This window comes from Rhinichthys klamathensis, unplaced genomic scaffold (genome assembly GCF_029890125.1).
Source record: "Rhinichthys klamathensis goyatoka isolate OS25496 unplaced genomic scaffold, OSU_Roscu_1.1 h1tg000795l_1, whole genome shotgun sequence".
NCBI lineage: Eukaryota > Metazoa > Chordata > Actinopteri > Cypriniformes > Leuciscidae > Rhinichthys > Rhinichthys klamathensis.
In genome coordinates, this window is record NW_026607190.1 from 105,001 (window position 1) to 129,000 (window position 24,000).

A 24,000-nucleotide genomic window follows, 5' to 3' on the forward strand; every position below is an offset into this window, starting at 1 on the left:
CGAGGCTGTGTGGTGAATAAGTCTGAAGGGTGTTGTTAGGCTCCAGTCAGTCGTGACTTATTCCCCACACAGCACAAGCCTCCAGTACCTTACAGCTTTTAGAAAACGGTTACCACACAATACAAATATTAAAGCCAAAAAATATGTATTATTGCAACTTTCATGAAGTAAAATCACTAAAAGCCTTCCTTCCGCTAGAAAAACTAGTCCCTGACCGTGAACAGCAACAGAAGAGCATTATTTCTCCATTAGATGGCGGCAGAGACTGTCTTTATGAGTGCGTGAGTCAGTAGAGAAGACTTTATATTGAAAGGACTGAAACTTGTGAACACGGAGAAGCAAGACTCATGGGTGTCATTGCTAGGGGTGTTGTGTAGTGATACATAGAACCGTTGGGTGAAGTGGTTTATCATGAATAAAACACAGCTATTGACCAATCAGAATCAAGGACTGGAACTAACCGTTTTATTATACAATTTAAAACAGCTGTAAATATACTGTAAAATGCATCTTAAATGTGACATATTATGCCCCTTTTCAAAAGATGTAATATAAATCTATGGTGTCTCCAGAATGTGTCTGAAATTTCAACTCAAAATACCAGATCATTTATTATAGCTTGCCCCTTTTGGGGTGAGAGCAAAAACACACTTTTTTCTGTGTCCCTTTAAATGCAAATGAGCTGTTGCTCCGCCTCCGTTCAGAAGAGGGCGGAGCCTTTGAGCTTCAGAGACTCCGGCAATAACAGAACAGGCCAATCTCACTCATCTCACTCATATTTTTCTTTACTAGTGTGAATTTTTTTTTACTTGAAAATGTTTTCACTAGTGTGATCAGGACACTATAGTTCATTTAATAAGTGAGGAGAGCAAAATAAAGTAAACTGTGACATATTATACCCAAATATTCTTCATACAGTGACTACCAGTGACATTTATACACATTTGGGACCAGAAATGATTCCTCCACTTTGAGCTGATCATGTTTTGCTGAAGTGTGTTTTCTGTAATTGCTAATGCTCTTTTTACACACACACTGAACAACATGAAGCATTGCTTGGTCACTGGTTGAGCTAAACTGGTATTATCTAATTGTGTAGTTAAATTGAACAGCTGACAGATATTCATCATAATTCATGTGTGAGAGTCTAACAGAAGGACGGACAAAACCAGTCAAATATCAACTGAGTTCTGCTCATGTTTATCACCATTGTCTAAACTATAGCGAATAACCTGTGATGATGAAGGTGTCTGAATAAATGTAGGTTTGACTGTATGTCCCTTTAAACGTCTGAACGGATACACAGATAATAGCAGAACGAACCCCTCTTCTCTCTGTTCTTCTATTCTAGACGAGGTTCTGTCAGAAAACTTTCTGGACTACAAGAGTCGAGGAGTGAGCGGCTCGCACCGAGGCCAGATCGTGTGGAGGATCGACGCCAGCTTGTACTTTATGGAGGGTGAGTATTCCTCGTCCCGCATCGTTCATTAATGCCTCAGGGTTTCGAACGCACTTATTTCTCTGTCAGGCAACAAATAAATGCAATCTACAGTCCAGCCACAGATGCGAGCTGCACTTGATCATCTTCAGGGTTAAAATCCCCGTATTTCAGATATTTCTGCTCTTTTTTCTGTCCTCCGCTTTGATCTGGGAATGTGTCTTCACCTCGACTCACACAAGCGATTATATAAATCTGCTTTCTCGGTCTCTTTCTATACCTCAAAACCAACCGGATTCAGATTTTCAGCTTTTGAAGTTCCTCGCGTTCACTGTCTTACTTGTGAAATACTGTCCATCTAAAGCGTTAGATTTGAACCGTCGGATCAATCTAGTGATAATATGATGTTTGAATGAGGTGAAAGACACAATTATTGGTCCCAGTTTATATTAAGTGTCTTTAACTATGTACAAACATTTAAATTAATAATTTAGTACAATGCACTTATTCTGTGCATACATGTACATGTTGTATTGTACTTTTATTATTAATACCTTAACCCACGCTTAAACCCTGTCCTAACTTACCTGCATCAATATCAGCACACGTGTTTTGCATTAAAACACTTTATTTTATAGTGTCCGTTACATATGTTACATGCACTTATCATAGTAATAACAGTAAATTATGCATAATCACATGCAACTAACCCTCACACATAGAGAGACACAGACACACACACACACACACACACACACAGAGAGACACAGACACACTCAATCACACACACACACACACACACACACACACACACACACACACACACACACACACACACTACACACACACACACAGACACACACACACACACACACACACACACAGACACACACACACACATCTGAAATCCTCTGACAGCGCATCACTCCACTGGTTCATCATACTGTACATGACAATAGCAGATGTATCATATACACCCCCCCCCCCCCCCCCCCCCCCCACACACACACACAGAGAGACACACACACACCAGCAGGGAGCCTTCAGAAATGAGATTGAGTTGCAATGCACCCTGGGAAACCAGTCATGTAATTCTGTTGAGTTTCACATCTACTTCAGCAAGATGTCAGCTTTCATTACACGGATCCGGCGATGATATGCAAACTTCTCCTCAGCAAACTCACGCCACTCCCACTGTTGGTGGACGGTGATAGTATTATGATTTTTAAGCCATGTTTGCCATTTTTTTGTTCTATAGTAAAAGCATTCAAACATTTGGAGTCAGTAAAATGTTGAATGTTTTGAAAGAAGCCTCTTCTGCTCACCAAGGCTGTATTTATTTGATGACAGTAAAACAGTGAAATATTACTCCAATGTAAATCATCTGTTTTCTATGTGAATATACAGTAAAGTGTAATTTATTCCTGTGATCAAAGCTGAATTTTCAGCATCATTACTCCAGTCTTCAGAGTCACATGATCCTTAAGAAATCACTCTAATATGAGGATCTGATGCTCAAGAAACATTTATGATTATTATCAATATATTATCAATGGTTGGTAATTTGTTTGGTAATGTTACGGCCAGCTCGTTTCGGCCGTACATAAAGTAAACAAGTACACCGAAAATGACTTGCAAGATTTTATTCGTCCTCAAAAATCACAATAAACTGAATATAACAAAGTCTAGGGTTTCAAATCAAAAGGGTCAAAAATCATAATCCGGTTGGGGAGTAAAAGAAGGTTGGTATGGGCTGTAAATCAAAAGGTTCGAATGACTTCGCCAGAGGCTGTCAGTCCCCCTGGACGAAGTGAAGATGAGATGTTCAATCCAAGGTTTTATCCTCTTCATAATCAAAGATGATCGGAGGAAGCAGGTGTGTGCGATCTCCCACGCTCTCTCAGAGCAACACCGCCACCAGCAGGCGAGCAAGCAGAACACAGGGTCGTAACACCTCCCTCCAAAAGAAAAAGATTCGGCCACGAATCTAAAAAAAACAAGAAAAAAAACAATTAAGCACAACCCAAAACAAGCGCAATGACATTCTGGACGTCGTCTTCTCTTCATTTTCCAGCACCTCTGGGCCCTAGAGATGCAGAGAAAAGAAAATGGACAACGCAGAGGTTAGGTTATGCTCTGGAAAGGGTGTCAGCTATGACATTATCTTTTCCTCGAATGTGTTGAATCTCAAGGTGGAAAGGTTGTAAAATGAGACTCCATCGCATAAGTCGCTGATTTCGATTTCTCATTTGATTCAAGAAAACCAACGGATTATGATCCGTATAGATGATAATCGGTGCAGCGATGGACCCTAGGTATACCTCAAAATGTTGCACGGCCAACACTAGGGCGAGAGCTTCCTTCTCAATGGTAGAGTATACCTGTTGATGTCGATTAAACTTTTTTGAAAAGTAACTTACAGGATGTAGAACCTTGTTCGAATCCTCCTGTAAGAGGACAGCACCCGCACCACAAGCACTTGCATCGATTGCAAGGCTAAAAGATTTCTCAAAATCCGGGGCTGTTAAAACAGGGGCACACGCCAACAACGCTTTACAATTATCAAAAGCTTGTTGACAGAGCTCAGACCACTGAAAAGTCAACTTTGGACTCAATAAATCGGTAAGAGGGGAGACCACACTGGCGAAATTTTCACAGAAGCCCCGGTAATATCCCACCATACCGAGAAACCGTCGCAATTCACGACGAGTGGTGGGTACGGGAAAATCACAAATGGCTTCAACCTTGGTCTCGACAGGCTTTACACAACCGTTTCCCACGACTTTACCTAAGTAGGTAACGGTTGCCTTCGCGAATTCCGATTTAGCGAGGTTTATGGTCAGATTAGCCTTTGCTAAACGAGAAAACAATTCCTTAATCTGGTTAAGATGTTCAGACCAGGAGGAATTATACAACACCACGTCGTCAAGATATGCCTCACATCCTGACATTCCATACAGTATACGATTTACGAGACGCTGGAACGTCGCGGGTGCATTTCGCACTCCGAAAGGCATAACCGTATACTGCAGGAAAGCATCAGGTGTGACGAAGGCGGATAATTCCTTCGCTCGACAAGTCAGCGGCACCTGCCAATATCCCTTTAGGAGATCGAACTTACTAACATATCGAGCAGAGCCAACATGATCGACGCAGTCATCAACTCGAGGCAAAGGGAAGCAATCCGGCTTAGTAACAGAATTTAGTTTTCGATAATCTGTGCAGAATCGATATGAGCCATCAGATTTATTTACCAGAACACAAGGGGAACTCCATGAACTGAAACTACATTCAGCCAGATCATGAGCAAGTAGATAGTTCACCTCTTGTTTCAGCAAATCTCTTTTAAAAGGATTGACTCGATATGCGTTCTGTTTAACAGGACATGAGGCTCCTACGTCGATATCATGTTCTATGATAGATGTACGACCAGGAACATCACGGAAAAGAGAGGGAAATGACATCACCAACTCAGTGACATCACTCCTCTCCCTCTCCGCCAGACAAGAAAGACGAGAGGACAGATCAAGAAGAATCCCAGAGTTCCCAAGTCGCCCGTCGACCTTTTCTCGAGAAAGAAAACTCTCATCCTCATCAGCACTCTCCAAAGAACCCCCACTCGGGCTACGAAAGGAAGACGACAACTCCGGAAAAGAATCACAAGAGTTCACCACATCAACAGCAACGGGACGAACAGGAACTATGTACAACCTCAACAGGCCACTGCGACACACCTGTACCTTCTTCCTCCGATCAGGAGCACCCAACAGACAGCCATCATCAGAAAGACGTTTAACTATCTTGTAAGGGCCTGTAAATTTAGCCTGAAATGGATTTGCAGGTAGAGACAATAAAGCCAATACTTGTTCACCCACCTGAAATTCTCTTAATTTAGCTTTCTTGTCAAAGCGTTGTTGCATTTTTATTTGAGACTTACTCAATTTCTTTTTAGCAAGAGCTCGTGCCTCATATAATCTACGCCGGAATCCACTCACATAATCTGAAATATTTCCAGAAGGTTTAGACATTCGCCACTCCTCAGCTAACACAGTTGTAGGTCCTCGCACTACATGTCCGAACACTAATTCATTTGGGCTAAACCCAAGACTTTCTTGGATTACCTCACGGATCGCTAACAACATCCATGGCAGACCTTCTTCCCAATCCGCATCGAGTTCCACACAATATGACCTCAAAAGGGACTTCAGGGTTTGATGAAACCTTTCAAGAACTCCTTGACTCTGTGGATGATAAGCACTAGAAATATTGTGTTTCACTCGAAGTTGACGCAGGGCTTTTGAGAACTGTTTTGACATAAAGTTCGAACCCTGATCAGATTGAATGACTTTAGGTATTCCAAAGGTCGACATGAAATTAGTGAGAGCCTTCAAGACAGATTTAGTAGTAATGGACCTTAACGGATAAGCAGCCGGATAACGAGTAGTCTGACACATAATGGTTAAAAGGTATTGGTGACCAGTCTTGGACCGAGGCAAAGGACCAACACAGTCAACTACCAAATACTCAAAAGGAGTGGAACCGACGGAAATAGGTTGCAACGGAGCAACAGGTAACTTTTGATTTGGCTTACCGGTGATCTGGCATGTATGACAAGATCGAATATGTTTTGCCACATCTCGTTTCACCTTCGGCCAATAGAACTGTCGTAAGACTCGATCGTACGTTTTACGAACTCCGGTATGACCAGCAAGTCCTTGATGAGCTAAATGCAACACGGATTCCCTCATCGTAAAAGGAACCACAATCTGAATTTTAGGTTCAGGAGAAACATCTTCATGCAACACCACTTTCCGACAAAGCAGACCATCATCAAGAAAGTACGAAGAAGACTGAGGATCAGAACACTTCTTAGACCCTACTTCAGAGAATAAGGTTTTAAGACTGTCGTCGCTCTGTTGAGCTCTAATCAAATCCTCTCGAGAAATCTGGAACAAAGAAGTCAGAGAACAATCAACATCAGAGAGATCAACATTGGTTTTCTCAAGAGTGGACAGAACCTCTAATGTATCGTTAGATTCATGTCGCAACACTGTCGATTCTTTCTGGTCAGAAGACAACGAAGAACAGGACTTCAGGTCTCCTTGCTCAGGACTCTTGGATACATCCGATCCTGAATCACCTGTATGAACAGTATAGAAGAAGGTATCATGCAGTGGAACTTCAACTTGATTTTCAGATAATGGTTTAGCCATTGATCGAGTAACTGCACAAGCTGGAAACAAATCAGGAAATTCTCTACAATTTCCAACATCAGATTTCCTAGGTGTAGATGCTATTATGGGTGGAGCTGCCCCTTCACTCCAACCCCAAACATTCCCACCAGCTAAATCATTTCCCAGAATAAATGTAATCCCAGGGACTGGAAGTGCAGAACGAACACCAACTACTACATCACCAGATACAATGGCAGAGGAAAGATGGATTCGATGCAAAGGCACTTCAACAAACCCCATCTCAAAACCTCGCACTAACACATGAGTTCCAGTAGCGGTTTCAGAAGTCAAGGGTAAAATTCCCTCTAACAGAAACGACTGCGCAGCCCCTGTATCTCGAAGAAGACGTATTGGCACCGTTTCATTTGAACCAGGCAATGACACATTTCCTTCTGTGATAAAAGGTGTATAATCAACAGAAGAAATTGTACACTGATCAACAGATTTATCACCAGAACTGGACAAATGACGATCTTTCTCATCACGAGTGTCAATAGTAAATGGTGAGGTAGAAACCAAAGCAACAGGTTTCGACAATCTCTCTTTCCTCTTGAGTATCTGACAGTCAGATATTTTATGACCAGGCTTTTTACAATAAAAGCAAACCATGTCTCGTGAGACTACAGGTTTACTAGAATGTTCAGCAGCTGTTGTCTTACTATTCCTACTCATCACAGGAGACTTTGTCTTAGGTTGAAAGCAAAACTTAGACTTACTCATATTGTTGGTTTTAAGACCGACTGAACTGAATGACTCACAATGGGTTAATACGAATTCATCAGCCATGATAGCAGCTTCTGAAAGTGTATTCACCTTGTGTTCAGTGAGATGCGTAGCTACAGCATGAGGAACACAATGTTTAAACTCCTCTAAGAGCACTAATTCTCTTAACTGCTCTCTAGTTGTAACCTTCATTGAAGTGCACCAACGATCAAATAAGTTCTCTTTTTCTCTTGCAAACTCAACATGAGTACATTCATCAGCTTTACTCAAAGTCCTAAATTTCTGACGATATGCCTCAGGCACGAGTTCATATGCATGTAACACAGCAGACTTCACAACATCATACTCACCACTCTGTTCCAGTGAGAGTGCAGAATAAACTTCCTGAGCTTTACCTGTGAACACACACTGTAACAATAAAGTCCAAAAGCTTTTCGGCCATTTCATGGATAAAGCAACACGTTCAAAGTGATAGAAATATTTATCCACTTCCTTTTCAGAAAATGGCGGCACTAATCTCATATTTCTGTGAACATCAAACACAGGTTCACCTGCATTCGCATGCTGTTGTGGAACAGGAGGCACATTTGCTTGTGAAGCTTCAGCCGTCTTTGCTGCTAATTCTAACTCCAACTTTTTTATCTCAAATGCTCTCTCGTCACGTTCCTTCTCTAACTGAAGCGTTCTCTCTTCTAAATCAAGCTCCATTCTTCGCATAGCTAACTGATGATTTAATTTCCTCTCTTCAAATTCTCTTTCTACCGCTCGCTCTTTCATAGCGCGATCATCTCGTTCAGCACGAATTTTCGCGGCATCTAAACACAATTGCTTCTCTTGCAAAGACAATTCAGGAAATTTCGTCTCACTTTCACTATAAACCTCAGCAGGAGTAGACACAAACGATTCACTCGGAGTGATTAGCTCTGTGCTTACCTCTATAACTCCTCTATCAACAAGTGACCGCTTCAAAGTAGTCACCATAGTCTCCCTCAGCCTCTTCTCCTGAGAAGTAAAATCGACACTGAAGCGTTCGGCGATTTGCACCAACTGCTCCTTTGTACAACTCTCAAGCAAAGCTTCTGATGGACACGCAAAGAAATCCTCGACCACCGAAGACATTTCGTTCGTATGTTTTATGCACAATAACACAATCGAAACTACTAGCTAACACACGTGAGACGCTGTTTACTCAAAATACAATTCCCAGCCACAGCTTCAAAAAGGAACTACGTCACCGTATTACGCAACCTCATTCACAAAATTTTCAAAGACTTCCCACAAGTCAAAACACAGTGTAAGCGTAAAATAAACTGCACTATACACGCAATCTCAACGATTTTCCCTTTTTTTTTTTTTTGTAGAATGGATTTACCACTTATAATATAAGAGAACTCCAGCTCCTAACTCAGAAAAACAATAACTAAATCCTACCTGGTCTTCAGAGATGTACCGGGCTCGAGGCGACATTAAACGCTGAACTCCGCAACTATCAGTCAAACTGAAAGTCCGGAAGCGTACCCCCTACAGAGAGTTAATCTCCACCCAGGATAACCTCCAAAAACAAGAAAGGCAAAATAACAAAACAAAACAACAAACAGTGCTCCGACGGAAGGATTGTATTCACAATCCAGCTGGAAACACTCTAACTCACCAGAGTTCTCATTTATAAAGGTAACCATTCACAAAAACATACACACATACAACCCATACTTACCAACGTTTCCTACCACAATAGGATCGCGGACGAGACTCCAATTTATGTTACGGCCAGCTCGTTTCGGCCGTACATAAAGTAAACAAGTACACCGAAAATGACTTGCAAGATTTTATTCGTCCTCAAAAATCACAATAAACTGAATATAACAAAGTCTAGGGTTTCAAATCAAAAGGGTCAAAAATCATAATCCGGTTGGGGAGTAAAAGAAGGTTGGTATGGGCTGTAAATCAAAAGGTTCGAATGACTTCGCCAGAGGCTGTCAGTCCCCCTGGACGAAGTGAAGATGAGATGTTCAATCCAAGGTTTTATCCTCTTCATAATCAAAGATGATCGGAGGAAGCAGGTGTGTGCGATCTCCCACGCTCTCTCAGAGCAACACCGCCACCAGCAGGCGAGCAAGCAGAACACAGGGTCGTAACAGTAATTACAACAGCAGCTCAACTTCTGATTTCTGCATTTAGTTTGAGAGTTTGAGGAGATGTTCTGCTGTTTTCCCCTCAGCTCTTTAACACTGGATCCTCGTGTCTCTCGACCTTCATGTCATTCATTCCTGTTTCTGTGTCTGTGTCTCGCAGCCGAGACGAAGGTTTGCTTCAAATATTATCATGGTCTGAGTGGAGCTCTCAGAGCCACAACACCCAGCGTGACAGTGAGGAACCCCTCGTCCTCTGTGAGTAAACTCTCTCTCACACACACACACACACACACACACACACACACACACACACACACACACACACACACACACACACACACACACACACATGTTGGCATTGGTGGTTTACGGGGATATTAAATAGATGTAAGTCAGCACTAAGGTTCTTGAGGCTGTGTGGTGAATAAGTCTGAAGGGTGTTGTTAGGCTCCAGTCAGTCGTGACTTATTCCCCACACAGCACGAGCCTCGAGTACCTTACAGCTTTTAGAAAACGGTTACCACACAATACAAATATTAAAGCCAAAAAATATGTATTATTGCAACTTTCATGAAGTAAAATCACTAAAAGCCTTCCTTCCGCTGGAAAAACTAGTCCCTGACCGTGAACAGCAACAGAAGAGCATTATTTCTCCATTAGATGGCGGCAGAGACTGTCTTTATGAGTGCGTGAGTCAGTAGAGAAGACTTTATATTGAAAGGACTGAAACTTGTGAACACAGAGAAGCAAGACTCATCTGACAAATGACGGGAAAACCCTGTTTAAAACGACAAGATATCGCAGCGGACATTCAAACGTATGTTTTATGATGAACATAAGACTGACCTGAAGGAAGATGCTATATCTACTGTAAATGCAGGAACACTCGCTTACTCGATCTCGCACAATACTCTATAAGCTTCAGTGAACAATATCAATGAGAACAAACATATGTTTACGTTGCTAAGAGTGGTTGCTAGGGGTGTTGTGTAGTGATACATAGAACCGTTGGGTGAAGCGGTTTATCGTGAATAAAACACAGCTATTGACCAATCAGAATCAAGGACTGGAACTAACCATTTTATAATGGTTTTTATACTGTACAAACCATGCTGTAATACCCATCATTACACATTTGTGTCTCATAAACCATATATACAAGCACACTTTGTTTTGGTGTTTGGAAGCTTTTTTCTGCCACAGGATAAATATATAATTGCAACGTTTTATCTTACATTTCAGTCTTTTTTTCCTCACAATTTGGAGAAAAGTCAGAAATTGGGAATTGTCAGAAATAAAAAGCAATTGCCTTTTTATTTTTTTTATTCTGTGTCGAGGGGAAAAAAATAATAGAATTGCGAGATAGAAACTCAGATTTCTAAAATGTTTATTTTTATTCTGTGGCGGAGAAAAGCTTCCAAAGTTTGTGGCTTAATACAGTGTGTGACAGATAATGTGGCAAGGGTCAGGAGGGATCAGGAGGGGTCAGGAGGGGTCAGGAGGGGTCAGGAGGGGTCAGCAGGGGTCAGGAGGGGTCAGGAGGGATCAGCAGGGGTCAGGAGGGATCAGCAGGGGTCAGGAGGGGTCAGCAGGGGTCAGGAGGGGTCAGGAGGGGTCAGCAGGGGTCAGGAGGGGTCAGGAGGGGTCAGGAGGGATCAGCAGGGGTCAGGAGGGATCAGCAGGGGTCAGGAGGGGTCAGAAGGGGTGAAGGAGGGATCAGCAGGGGTCAGGAGGGGTCAGGAGGGGTGAAGGAGGGATCAGCAGGGGTCAGGAAGGGTAAGGAGGGGTCAGCAGGGGTCAGGAGGGGTCAGGAAGGGTCAGGAAGGGTGAAAGAGGGATCAGCAGGGGTCAGGAAGGGTAAGGAGGGGTCAGGAGGGGTCAGTAAGGGTCAGGAGGGGTCAGGAGGGGTGAAGGAGGGATCAGCATGGGTCAGGAAGGGTAAGGAGGGGTCAGGAGGGGTCAGTAAGGGTCAGGAGGGGTCAGGAGGGGTGAAGGAGGGATCAGCATGGGTCAGGAAGGGTAAGGAGGGGTCAGGAGGGGTCAGTAAGGGTCAGGAGGGGTCAGGAGGGGTGAAGGAGGGATCCGGAGGGGTCAGGAAGGGTAAGGAGGGGTCAGCAGGGGTCAGGAGGGGTCAGGAAGGGTAAGGAGGTGTCACCAGGGGTCAGGAGGGGTAAGGAGGGGTCAGGAGGGGTCAGGAAGGGTGAAGGAGGGATCAGCATGGGTCAGGAAGGGTAAGGAGGGGTCAGGAGGGGTCAGGAAGGGTCAGGAGGGGTGAAGGAGGGATCAGGAGGGGTCAGGAAGGGTAAGGAGGGGTCAGCAGGGGTCAGGAGGGGTCAGGAAGGGTAAGGAGGTGTCACCAGGGGTCAGGAGGGGTCAGGAAGGGTAAGGAGGGGTCAGGAGGGGTCAGGAAGGGTAAGGAGGGGTCAGGAAGGGTCAGCAGGGGTCAGGAGGGGTCAGGAAGGGTAAGGAGGGGTCAGGAGGGGTCAGGAGGGGTCAGGAAGGGTAAGGAGGGGTCAGGAAGGGTAAGGAGGGGTCAGGAGGGGTCAGGAAGTGTGAGGAGGGGTCAGGAGGGGTTAGCAGAGGTCAGCAGGGGTCAGGAAGCCCATGTAAACTCTTCATTAAACATATGTCCTCCAGCATGTCTGATAAACTGATGCTGTTCGTACACAGGTTATGAACAAGTTCTGATTGTTTTAGCTGTGTAACCGTTTTATGGTTGGCTAATTTAGTGCATTATTTGTCTTTATGAATGTGCATTTGACATCCCAGATTGTATAATGAACACAGATGTATTGGTTCCATAATTTATACACAAGTGTTCAAAAGTTTGAGGTCGGTAAGATTTTAAAATGTTTTGAGAGAGTCTCCTGTTCTCCAAGGATGCATTTATTTGATCAAAAATACAGTAAAAACAATAATATTGTTCAATAATACGTTTAATAATAATATTGTAAAAACAAAATGTGAAAACCGTGAAGCGTTTTATTTTTCAGGATTCTTTGATGAATAGAAAGTTCAAAAGAACAGCTTTTATTTGAAACAGAATTTTTGTAAAATTATAAATTGTCACTTCTGATTAATTTAAAGCATCCTTATGAATAAAAGTGTTAATTTCTTACTGACCTCAAACTTCTGAACGCCAATGTACATATAAATACATAAAATAATAACTGGCATTAGGCTAATTATTATATATATATATATATATATATATATATATATATATATATATATGTTAAATATGGCTGAATTAACCACTTAAAATAATTTTTTCGATATTTTACCAGTTCCCATGGGCTCTTTAAAGCATGAAATGGACTTGCATATATACAGTATATATTCTTTCTTTCTTTGTGTGTTTCCAGAGTAGTTAGTCACATGGCATTTACAGTTCCAGTGATTGGCTTATAAAGTTCAGAACAAAGGCAGAATGTTACAGAAATGGCTCTTAATTCAAACAGCTGCTCATGATTATGTTTCACAGTGTATGTTAATAAGATTCAAGTGATGCAACTAGAATTTTTGGATGATTTTGTGGCACATTTATAATAGTTTCCCCTTCTCTCTGCATTTGTACATGAGATCCAGATGTTGAATAGATTAAAGGTCATTCCACCCAAGACACAATCATTTAGCAATAAGCTCTTTGTATTTGATGAAACCCTCGATGACCTTACACCGTACAGGCGATCGATGAGACACAATGTGCATTTCTTTATAGCGATCCCGTCTCTTCATTATCTTTATTTGTTCCAGTGAACTGTAAAAACAGCCGTAAATAACCCTTTGTTAGCAGTAATCCCGAGCGAGAGATTGAGTTTCTCTTTGTGCTGGCGTGTTCTCCAGAAACGCTGAGAGACACAGAACCTGATCTCAACACCAGCGCTCGTTCTGTTTAAAAATAACCTGTTCGGAAGCAGGGCTGGAAAAGCCTGGGATGAGGACCGGGATTCTCTGGATGTTGAGGAAGACGTGCGGACTCACGATGGATGGTAAAGCCACACTGACTCGCGTTCACCGACCGGCTCGGTTCTCCAGGGCTCTGACCCGGACCCGAGCCGATCTCGCACGCATGTCTCCGGCCCGGAGGAGAGCGGATCCATTCACCTGGATCCCGGGATGGGTGAAGGTCGTTTCTTATGACAGAAGGGTAGGAAGACCAAATACACTGATATTGTGATTTATGAATGTTGTACTTCACATTATGGCATCATATCACACGATTGCAAGTGAGGTTTCTTGCTGCTGTAGCCTGTGTTTGCTTAGCATTCATTTTTCTGCATATTTGCATATATTCAGCAGTTTTATCCATGAATGCTTTTAATTGGTCAGCATTCAAATTTAGACCTTGCAGCAAAAACGCCTTAAACTCGGACAATGATAATGCACAAGCTTTATTATGGGTTTTTATTTTATCGTATAAGTAAGTCCTGATTCTCACTATAAAAGAAGATGTATTATTTATTTATTTTATATATTGTGTTTATTTAACAGTAAGTAAGTTATAAACAGAAGCTGTTTAACAGGAACATACTGTGATCAGTGAAGTCTGATTCATAAACAAATGCTGGTCCGTTTATTCATTTAAGAGTCAGCGTTCAAATCCTCACTCAAGATCAAGCATTAGCTGCGCATAAGTTGAGTATCATGATGTAAAGATGCAACTTATGCACTAAAAATGTCTATGTTGCATTAAAACTCAACTTTATGTATAGACTACTAATGACTGGAATAAAACAACACTGCATGAAAAAGCTCATGTTTTACTTGACAGACTTCAATCATTTAGACAAATATGATAATGTTGACATTAACACTCGTTTACATTTATACATCGAGAAAATCATTGAATTAATTACTTTATTAGTTTAAGTACAGAGTTAGTTACAAACTACTAGCTAGTAGTTACTAAATCTGTATAGTGTGGCATTTATGACTAGCAATTTAAGTAATAATTTATGAATGACTAATGCAACCCTAAAGTGTATTTAATAAAGTATCACCTGAAAGAATTTAAAATTGTTGTCTCATATTAACTTAAAATGTTTTAAATATATTTTGTTAATTTTATGACCCCCCCTCAACCCCTCTTTGTTCTTTATAAAGATTTTAAAGATGGCTATATTCTTGTCCTGCTGTTGACATGGCGTTAAAAACTTAATAAAATAAATGTATCTAAATCCATGATCCAATTATATATACTTCCAGTATTGGAACATTTTTATATATTACAGGATGGATGGAATATTCTATATTCTTATACTCACTGTATAGAATGTATAGTAAATTACATTTTAAATGAATATTTTTGCAATGTATGTAAATTAGATGGTTCCCTGTATAATTTACAGCAATATGTGAGATCAAATCTCTGCTGTAAGCAAATAAGACATTGTAACAATCATATACCCAAAGGAATCAGAGTCAGTTGCATCATGACAAATTGCTTGTATATTTTAAGAATAAAAGTCTCAATATAAACAGTTTCTGCTTTCATGATTTTGTCACAGTCCAGCTGTTATTGTCAGGGTTCTTCGCTTCGGGTGATTTTGGGGAGTTTGGGCTCAGACGTGTGAAGGTGATCGTTGGCCTTTTAACAGTCGGAGAAAGACCTTTCCTGTCTTTTCTGCATTTGTTCCCTCGTCAGCCGGTGTCCAGAGCCGAGAACAGGACAGATTCATACAGGATTGTTCACTGTGTCCTTCAGGATCACATGTGGTCAGCAGAAATCTGAAGCGTGTGGATCTGAAGCGTGTGGATCTGAAGCGTGCGGATCTGAAGCGTGTGGATCTGAAGCGTGTGGATCTGAAGCGTGTGGATCTGAAGCGTGTGGATCTGAAGCGTGTGGATCTGAAGCGTGTGTGGATCTGAAGCGTGCGGATCTGAAGCGTGCGGATCTGAAGCGTGTGGATCTGAAGCGTGTGGATCTGAAGCGTGTGTGGATCTGAAGCGTGCGGATCTGAAGCGTGTGGATCTGAAGCGTGTGGATCTGAAGCGTGTGGATCTGAAGTGTGTGGATCTGAAGCGTGTGGATCTGAAGCGTGTGGATCTGAAGCGTGTGGATCTGAAGCGTGCGGATCTGAAGCGTGTGTGGATCTGAAGCGTGTGGATCTGAAGCGTGTGGATCTGAAGCGTGCGGATCTGAAGCGTGTGGATCTGAAGCGTGCGGATCTGAAGCGTGTGGATCTGAAGCGTGTGGATCTGAAGCGTGCGGATCTGAAGCGTGTGTGGATCTGAAGCGTGCGGATCTGAAGCGTGCGGATCTGAAGCGTGTGGATCTGAAGCGTGTGGATCTGAAGCGTGCGGATCTGAAGCGTGCGGATCTGAAGCGTGCGGATCTGAAGCGTGTGGATCTGAAGCGTGTGTGGATCTGAAGCGTGCGGATCTGAAGCGTGCGGATCTGAAGCGTGTGGATCTGAAGCGTGTGGATCTGAAGCGTGTGGATCTGAAGCGTGTGGATCTGAAGCGTGTGGATCTGAAGCGTGTGGATCTGAAGCGTGTGTGGATCTGAAGCGTGCGGATCTGAAGCGTGTGGATCTGAAGCGTGCGGATCTGAAGCGTGCGGATCTGAAGCGTGCGGATCTGAAGCGTGCGGATCTGAAGCGTGCGGATCTGAAGCGTGTGGATCTGAAGCGTGTGTGGATCTGAAGCGTGTGGATCTGAAGCGTGTGGATCTGAAGCGTGCGGATCTGAAGCGTGCGGATCTGAAGCGTGCGGATCTGAAGCGTGCGGATCTGAAGCGTGTGGATCTGAAGCGTGTGGATCTGAAGCGTGTGTGGATCTGAAGCGTGTGGATCTGAAGCGTGTGGATCTGAAGCGTGTGGATCTGAAGCGTGTGGATCTGAAGCGTGTGGATCTGAAGCGTGCGGATCTGAAGCGTGCGGATCTGAAGCGTGCGGATCTGAAGCGTGTGGATCTGAAGCGTGTGGATCTGAAGCGTGTGGATCTGAAGCGTGTGTGGATCTGAAGCGTGTGGATCTGAAGCGTGTGGATCTGAAGCGTGTGGATCTGAAGCGTGTGGATCTGAAGCGTGCGGATCTGAAGCGTGCGGATCTGAAGCGTGTGGATCTGAAGCGTGCGGATCTGAAGCGTGCGGATCTGAAGCGTGTGGATCTGAAGCGTGTGGATCTGAAGCGTGTGGATCTGAAGCGTGTGTGGATCTGAAGCGTGTGGATCTGAAGCGTGTGGATCTGAAGCGTGTGGATCTGAAGCGTGTGGATCTGAAGCGTGCGGATCTGAAGCGTGCGGATCTGAAGCGTGCGGATCTGAAGCGTGCGGATCTGAAGCGTGCGGATCTGAAGCGTGCGGATCTGAAGCGTGCGGATCTGAAGCGTGTGGATCTGAAGCGTGTGGATCTGAAGCGTGTGGATCTGAAGCGTGTGTGGATCTGAAGCGTGTGGATCTGAAGCGTGTGGATCTGAAGCGTGTGGATCTGAAGCGTGTGGATCTGAAGCGTGCGGATCTGAAGCGTGTGGATCTGAAGCGTGTGGATCTGAAGCCTGTGTGGATCTGAAGCGTGTGGATCTGAAGCGTGTGGATCTGAAGCGTGCGGATCTGAAGCGTGCGGATCTGAAGCGTGTGGATCTGAAGCGTGTGGATCTGAAGCGTGTGTGGATCTGAAGCGTGTGGATCTGAAGCGTGTGGATCTGAAGCGTGTGGATCTGAAGCGTGCGGATCTGAAGCGTGTGGATCTGAAGCGTGTGGATCTGAAGCGTGCGGATCTGAAGCGTGTGGATCTGAAGCGTGTGGATCTGAAGCGTGTGGATCTGAAGCGTGTGGATCTGAAGCGTGTGGATCTGAAGCGTGTGGATCTGAAGAGTGCGGATCTGAAGCGTGTGTGGATCTGAAGCGTGTGGATCTGAAGCGTGTGGATCTGAAGCGTGCGGATCTGAAGCGTGCGGATCTGAAGCGTGCGGATCTGAAGCGTGTGGATCTGAAGCGTGTGGATCTGAAGCGTGTGGATCTGAAGCGTGTGGATCTGAAGCGTGCGGATCTGAAGTGTGTGTAGGGGTGGAACGGTACACAGAAGTCACGGTTCGGTTCATACCTCGGTTCAGACATCACGGTTCGGTACGATTTCGGTACAATGGAGTGAAAAGCAAAGCAAAAATGCAGAAGGCATTTTTATAAATGTCTTAAGCCTTGTATTTTTTAAAATAAGTTTTATTAATAAAGGCATAGAACCAGTTTATTTGTAGTGCACTGACAGTAGTTTTATATAATTAGTTTATTAATTAAATTATTAAAAAGACGAAAAGACCTTGAGATATGTTTGGTAATTGTACCTGAATGAATTTAAAATTAATTTGCTATTTCAGATCAAGATATTTGTTTTCCTTCATTTTAAATAACTAACTTTATTCTCATCTGAATTATAAATAATTGATTTCCGTATAAAATAATACTACCTTAAAAACTTTTGTTAACAGTTGTAGGTTACAGTTTGACAAGAGTTTAGAGTGTGACAAAAGCACAATGTTGTGTTTTATTGCGAGTGTACACAAATATAAGTAAACAATTTGCAGTTTTAATGATGTCCTGTATGAAAAAAATGACGGAGTATGTTTTTACGTTTCCACTGTTCGATCGCCCGTGCCTCTCACACACACACACACACACACACACACACACACACACACACACACACACACACACACACACACACACACACACTGTTCATCGCGCGATTCGCGCCCGCGCCTCTCTCTCTCTCTCTCTCGCGCGCGCACACACACACACACACACAAACACACTGTTCATCGCGCGATTCGCGCCCGCGCCTCTCTCTCTCTCGCACGCGCGCGCACACACACACACACACACACACACACACACACTGTTCGATCGCGCCTCTCTCTCTCTCTCTCTCTCTCGCGCACACAGACACACACACACACACTCCTGCATTGCAATCTTGATCGCAGCCTGTTCATTGCTGCGTTCACAGTCACACCAAAAGCGAATAGAGCGAAATTTATCGCTATTTAAGAGGTTTTTTTTATTTGTACCGTGTATTCTGCGTGCAAATTCGTGCACCGAACCGTGACGCCCGTACCGTTTCGGTTCAATACGAATACATGTACCGTTCCACCCCTAGTGTGGATCTGAAGCGTGCGGATCTGAAGCGTGTGGATCTGAAGCGTGTGGATCTGAAGCGTGTGGATCTGAAGCGTGTGGATCTGAAGCGTGTGGATCTGAAGCGTGTGGATCTGAAGCGTGCGGATCTGAAGCGTGCGGATCTGAAGCGTGTGGATCTGAAGCGTGTGTGGATCTGAAGCGTGCGGATCTGAAGCGTGTGGATCTGAAGCGTGCGGATCTGAAGCGTGTGTGGATCTGAAGCGTGCGGATCTGAAGCGTGCGGATCTGAAGCGTGCGGATCTGAAGCGTGTGGATCTGAAGCGTGCGGATCTGAAGCGTGTGGATCTGAAGCGTGTGGATCTGAAGCGTGTGTGGATCTGAAGCGTGTGTGGATCTGAAGCGTGCGGATCTGAAGCGTGTGGATCTGAAGCGTGTGGATCTGAAGCGTGTGTGGATCTGAAGCGTGCGGATCTGAAGCGTGCGGATCTGAAGCGTGCGGATCTGAAGCGTGCGGATCTGAAGCGTGTGGATCTGAAGCGTGTGGATCTGAAGCGTGTGTGGATCTGAAGCGTGCGAATCTGAAGCGTGCGGATCTGAAGCGTGCGGATCTGAAGCGTGTGTGGATCTGAAGCGTGCGGATCTGAAGCGTGCGGATCTGAAGCGTGTGGATCTGAAGCGTGTGGATCTGAAGCGTGCGGATCTGAAGCGTGTGGATCTGAAGCGTGTGGATCTGAAGCGTGTGTGGATCTGAAGCGTGTGGATCTGAAGCGTGCGGATCTGAAGCGTGCGGATCTGAAGCGTGTGGATCTGAAGCGTGGGGATCTGAAGCGTGCGGATCTGAAGCGTGTGGATCTGAAGCGTGTGGATCTGAAGCGTGTGTGGATCTGAAGCGTGCGAATCTGAAGCGTGTGGATCTGAAGCGTGCGGATCTGAAGCGTGTGGATCTGAAGCGTGTGTGGATCTGAAGCGTGTGGATCTGAAGCGTGCGGATCTGAAGCGTGCGGATCTGAAGCGTGTGGATCTGAAGCGTGTGTGGATCTGAAGCGTGTGGGGATCTGAAGCGTGTGTGGATCTGAAGCGTGTGGATCTGAAGCGTGTGTGGATCTGAAGCGTGTGGGGATCTGAAGCGTGTGGATCTGAAGCGTGTGGATCTGAAGCGTGCGGATCTGAAGCGTGCGGATCTGAAGCGTGTGGATCTGAAGCGTGTGGATCTGAAGCGTGTGGATCTGAAGCGTGTGTGGATCTGAAGCGTGTGGATCTGAAGCGTGTGGATCTGAAGCGTGCGGATCTGAAGCGTGTGGATCTGAAGCGTGTGTGGATCTGAAGTGTACGGATCTGAAGCGTGTGGATCTGAAGCGTGTGTGGATCTGAAGCGTGTGGATCTGAAGCGTGTGGATCTGAAGCGTGTGGATCTGAAGCGTGCGGATCTGAAGCGTGTGGATCTGAAGCGTGTGGATCTGAAGCGTGTGGATCTGAAGCGTGCGGATCTGAAGCGTGTGGATCTGAAGCGTGTGTGGATCTGAAGTGTACGGATCTGAAGTGTGTGGATCTGAAGCGTGTGTGGATCTGAAGCGTGTGGATCTGAAGCGTGTGGATCTGAAGCGTGCGGATCTGAAGCGTGTGGATCTGAAGCGTGTGTGGATCTGAAGTGTACGGATCTGAAGTGTGTGGATCTGAAGTGTGTGTGGATCTGAAGCGTGTGGATCTGAAGCGTGTGGATCTGAAGCGTGCGGATCTGAAGCGTGCGGATCTGAAGCGTGTGGATCTGAAGCGTGTGGATCTGAAGCGTGTGTGGATCTGAAGCGTGCGGATCTGAAGCGTGTGGATCTGAAGCGTGCGGATCTGAAGCGTGTGGATCTGAAGCGTGTGGATCTGAAGCGTGTGGATCTGAAGCGTGTGTGGATCTGAAGCGTGCGGATCTGAAGCGTGTGGATCTGAAGCGTGCGGATCTGAAGCGTGTGTGGATCTGAAGCGTGTGTGGATCTGAAGCGTGCGGATCTGAAGCGTGTGTGGATCTGAAGCGTGTGGATCTGAAGCGTGTGGATCTGAAGCGTGTGTGGATCTGAAGCGTGCGGATCTGAAGTGTGTGGATCTGAAGCGTGTGGATCTGAAGCGTGTGGATCTGAAGTGTGTGGATCTGAAGCGTGTGGATCTGAAGTGTGTGGATCTGAAGTGTGTGGATCTGAAGCGTGTGGATCTGAAGCGTGCTGTAGAGACTTTAAGGATGAACCAAACACGAATTAATCTTTCTAATCTCTCATGGGATTCATTCAAATGTGATTCAGCATTTCGGATCTGAATACCACATTCCAAAGTCACAAGACTGGCTCCAAATTGTCTAGAAAACCCCCCAGAGAAGTCTTTTATGGCCCCGCAGGCATCAGAGATAAGCCTAAACAGGAAGAACGTTGTCACTGTTTCATCCTTAAGCAAGACAAAGCTGCTCAGAAATGGTGAGACGAGGCCTGACCACCAAGGGGCCTGACCACCTTTGACCTCCCTCAGCATCACCACTGCTGAGCAGGACAGCGATGTAAGACAGACCACGCTTCCATGGAACGTGAGAGACTTACACAGACTTTACATATCAAACCCATTAAAACTCACGCAGAACAATGCTCCGTGGACTTAATCAAACATCATAATTCTTGTTGTTCCTACAATTCATGTTTGTATTATGCGTAGATCACATATAAATCATGTAATTGTGATATAACTGTGTGTATGGATGAAAGGGTATCGTGCTTCCAATCAAAAGAATCGTATGCACTTAATTCAAAAGGTGGCTTGTTTGAAATCTGTGTAAAATGTTTTGTATGATTATAATAATCTATAATGTTTAAACTGGGGTCTCTTGTTCTCTGCTAAGTGCTGGAACCCAAGCAGATCCCAGATAACGATAAGTAGGAACGATCCACCTCCTAAAATGATGCCATTGTCTCATTGGTCAGAATTCTCCAAAAGAGGTTGGACTAACGTTTAAGTTAAAGACCCGAACAAAGGAGTTAGAGTATGATGGAGAAAAAAGAAATTCGGTTCAGAGAGCAGTTCGGGGTTGCCGTTCGGTTTTGAGTTCGGTTCGGTGTTGAATTAAGTTTTGCGCCTCTCTCTAGCAACAGAAAGAGTGTGTTCCTGTTCGTGCTTCTCTCTGAAAACACCAAAGAGCGTGTTCGCACGCTTCTACATCGACCAGACCAAATTAGACCAGCAGACAAATAACCCATCAAGATCGGGGTTGAAACAGCTCATTCAAGCCATCTAACTCGTCTTACTTTCATTTCTTCCTTTATTTTCTTTTTTCATAAAAGTCTCGGTTCAACGTTAAGTTGCTGCGAAGTTCGTTTAAACGTCTCTCCTGCAACGCGCTTCGAACTGTAAAGACTCTTATTCGCCTGCCAATCACACGTGACCGGCTGTTCAGAAACTTCCATCCAGGCACTTCAAAGACAACCAGCCACACGGACCCGGTCGGGAAACCCCTTTGACGAAGCACCGCAAAAAGGGAACTCCCTAAGCAACGCAAAGACAAGCAAGTAGCAGCTACTCCAGACTCTTAACTGAACTGGTGCAAATGTAAATTGAATAACCTGTCTAAGAAACGAAGGTTTAAATTACTGCTTGGTGGTTCGTTCAGGTCATGTCTTACAAAGTGCATCTCACTCTGAAAACTCACTCTCTCTCTCTCTCTCTCTCTTCCTCTGCGCCTTGTATGAATGCGTGTGTGTGATTGTGTTTAGACCTTAGTTTTATGTGTTTAGAATAGTTAATAAAGTCGTCAATATATTTGAAAAGATATTTGCCTTGTGTTGTGCTTGCACATTTAATGTCTTGTACTGTCGATCTAAAGTTACCTTGCTAATACATAGTGTTTCACTATATATTGGATATTCATATCCAAGATGGCCGAATCAAGATGGCCGCGGCGTGAGTGAACGTGTGTCAAGCTCTACTCAAGCATGCTTATTGTAATCATAGTAGCTTTGTAAGATCTCCTCTTTTTTTTTTTTTACTGCTTTTCAATACATTGACGTTAAAGTTTTGCATATAGCCAGGTGTTTTCTGCTGTTTGGGTTACACAATTGGCGCAATGGAGGACTCGCATATCTCACTTCAAACTTTGTGGAACGCTATTCAGCAGAGTAAGAGTGATATGCTGACTCACTTCGATGTAAAAATGGACGTCATTCATAGCAGATTGACAAGTATTCAGAATTCATTAAGCACTCTGGGAGATCAAGTTAATTTGTTAGAGCAACGTGTTGGAGCGAATGAGGACAACGTCCAAGTATGTGTCGTCCGGATGCAACAACTGGAGAAAGACAACTCCTACCTGCTGGACAAAGTTGACGATTTGGAGAACCGTAGTCGACGTTCTAATCTCCGCTTTGTTGGAGTTCAAGAGTCATCGGAAGGCAGCGATATTGTTGGCTTTATGTCCCGGTTGATTCCGCAGCTTTTGGGACAAGATAACTTTTCCATTCCTCTGATCATTGAGTGGGCTCATCGCTCTCCGACAGTTCGTCAAAGCGATAGAGCCAGTCCTAGACCTATTATGATCAAGCTCCTTAATTTCCAGGACAAGGTGAAAATTCTTCGCATTGCGAGGCAGAAGAAGCAGCTCGAGTACAACGGGACACGCGTATATATCTATCCGGATTTCAGCGCTGACCTGATGAAGAGGCGCAGGAGCTTTGATCCTGTTAAACGAAAGCTACGCGAACTTAATGTGAAATACTATCTTCGATATCCTTGCACGTTGTGTGTTTTTGTTGATGGCAAACAGCAGCGTTTTAGCTGCCACAAAGATGCTGAAGCTGCCTACCTGTCACCTTAGATTTCACCAGGATAATAATGACTGTCTGAGGTGAGGCTTGATTTTTCGGATAACCTAAGTTTGTTAGTAGCATAATTATATTTATTGTGTTGAGGTAGTTTTGTGATGTAAAATACTATTTTGGAGCATTGGATTTTGTATTACCTACCCACAATGCTACTGTTGGGCATATAGCCTATATTTTCCTTTATTTTTTTTTATTTTTATTTTTATTTTTTATTTTTATTCTATGCTTCTATTTTATTTGTAATAAGTTACGTTTTTTTTTTTTCGTTTTTTTATTAATATTATTATTGCTGTTTGAGTTGAGTGTATGAGACGGTTTTTGACATATTGTTGGGTTTACTCACTGGGATGCCCTGGAACATGGTTTCTGGGGCAGCTGGGTTATTCTTGAAGGGTGTCCTGTTTTTATGTGTTCTGTTTGTAAATGTCCTGTCTGTTTGTTTTGTTGTGATCAGTTTATTTGATAGTTTTTGCACCCCTGTAATGAATTTTCTGGTTCAGTTATTTGTGTCCTTATATTTGACCAGTGACTTTTTTTTAAGATGGATCAGGTTA

At 44.0% G+C, this 24,000-nt stretch overlaps 1 protein-coding gene across 6 annotated transcripts in view; it reads left to right on the forward strand.

Moving 5' to 3' along the window:
- Positions 1-24,000, forward strand: part of LOC130077979 (E3 ubiquitin-protein ligase HECW1) — a 140,009-nt gene that overhangs the window by 18,864 nt on the left and 97,145 nt on the right. For 5 of the 6 annotated variants that reach the window (XM_056243422.1, XM_056243421.1, XM_056243420.1 and 2 more), the window contains 2 exons: positions 1,352-1,459; positions 9,688-9,782. In XM_056243422.1, the coding sequence (XP_056099397.1) occupies positions 1,352-1,459; positions 9,688-9,782 (203 nt within the window). Of the gene's footprint in view, positions 1-1,351; positions 1,460-9,687; positions 9,783-13,332; positions 13,678-24,000 lie in introns of those variants that run through there. The other variant, XM_056243424.1, reaches the window with a different exon arrangement.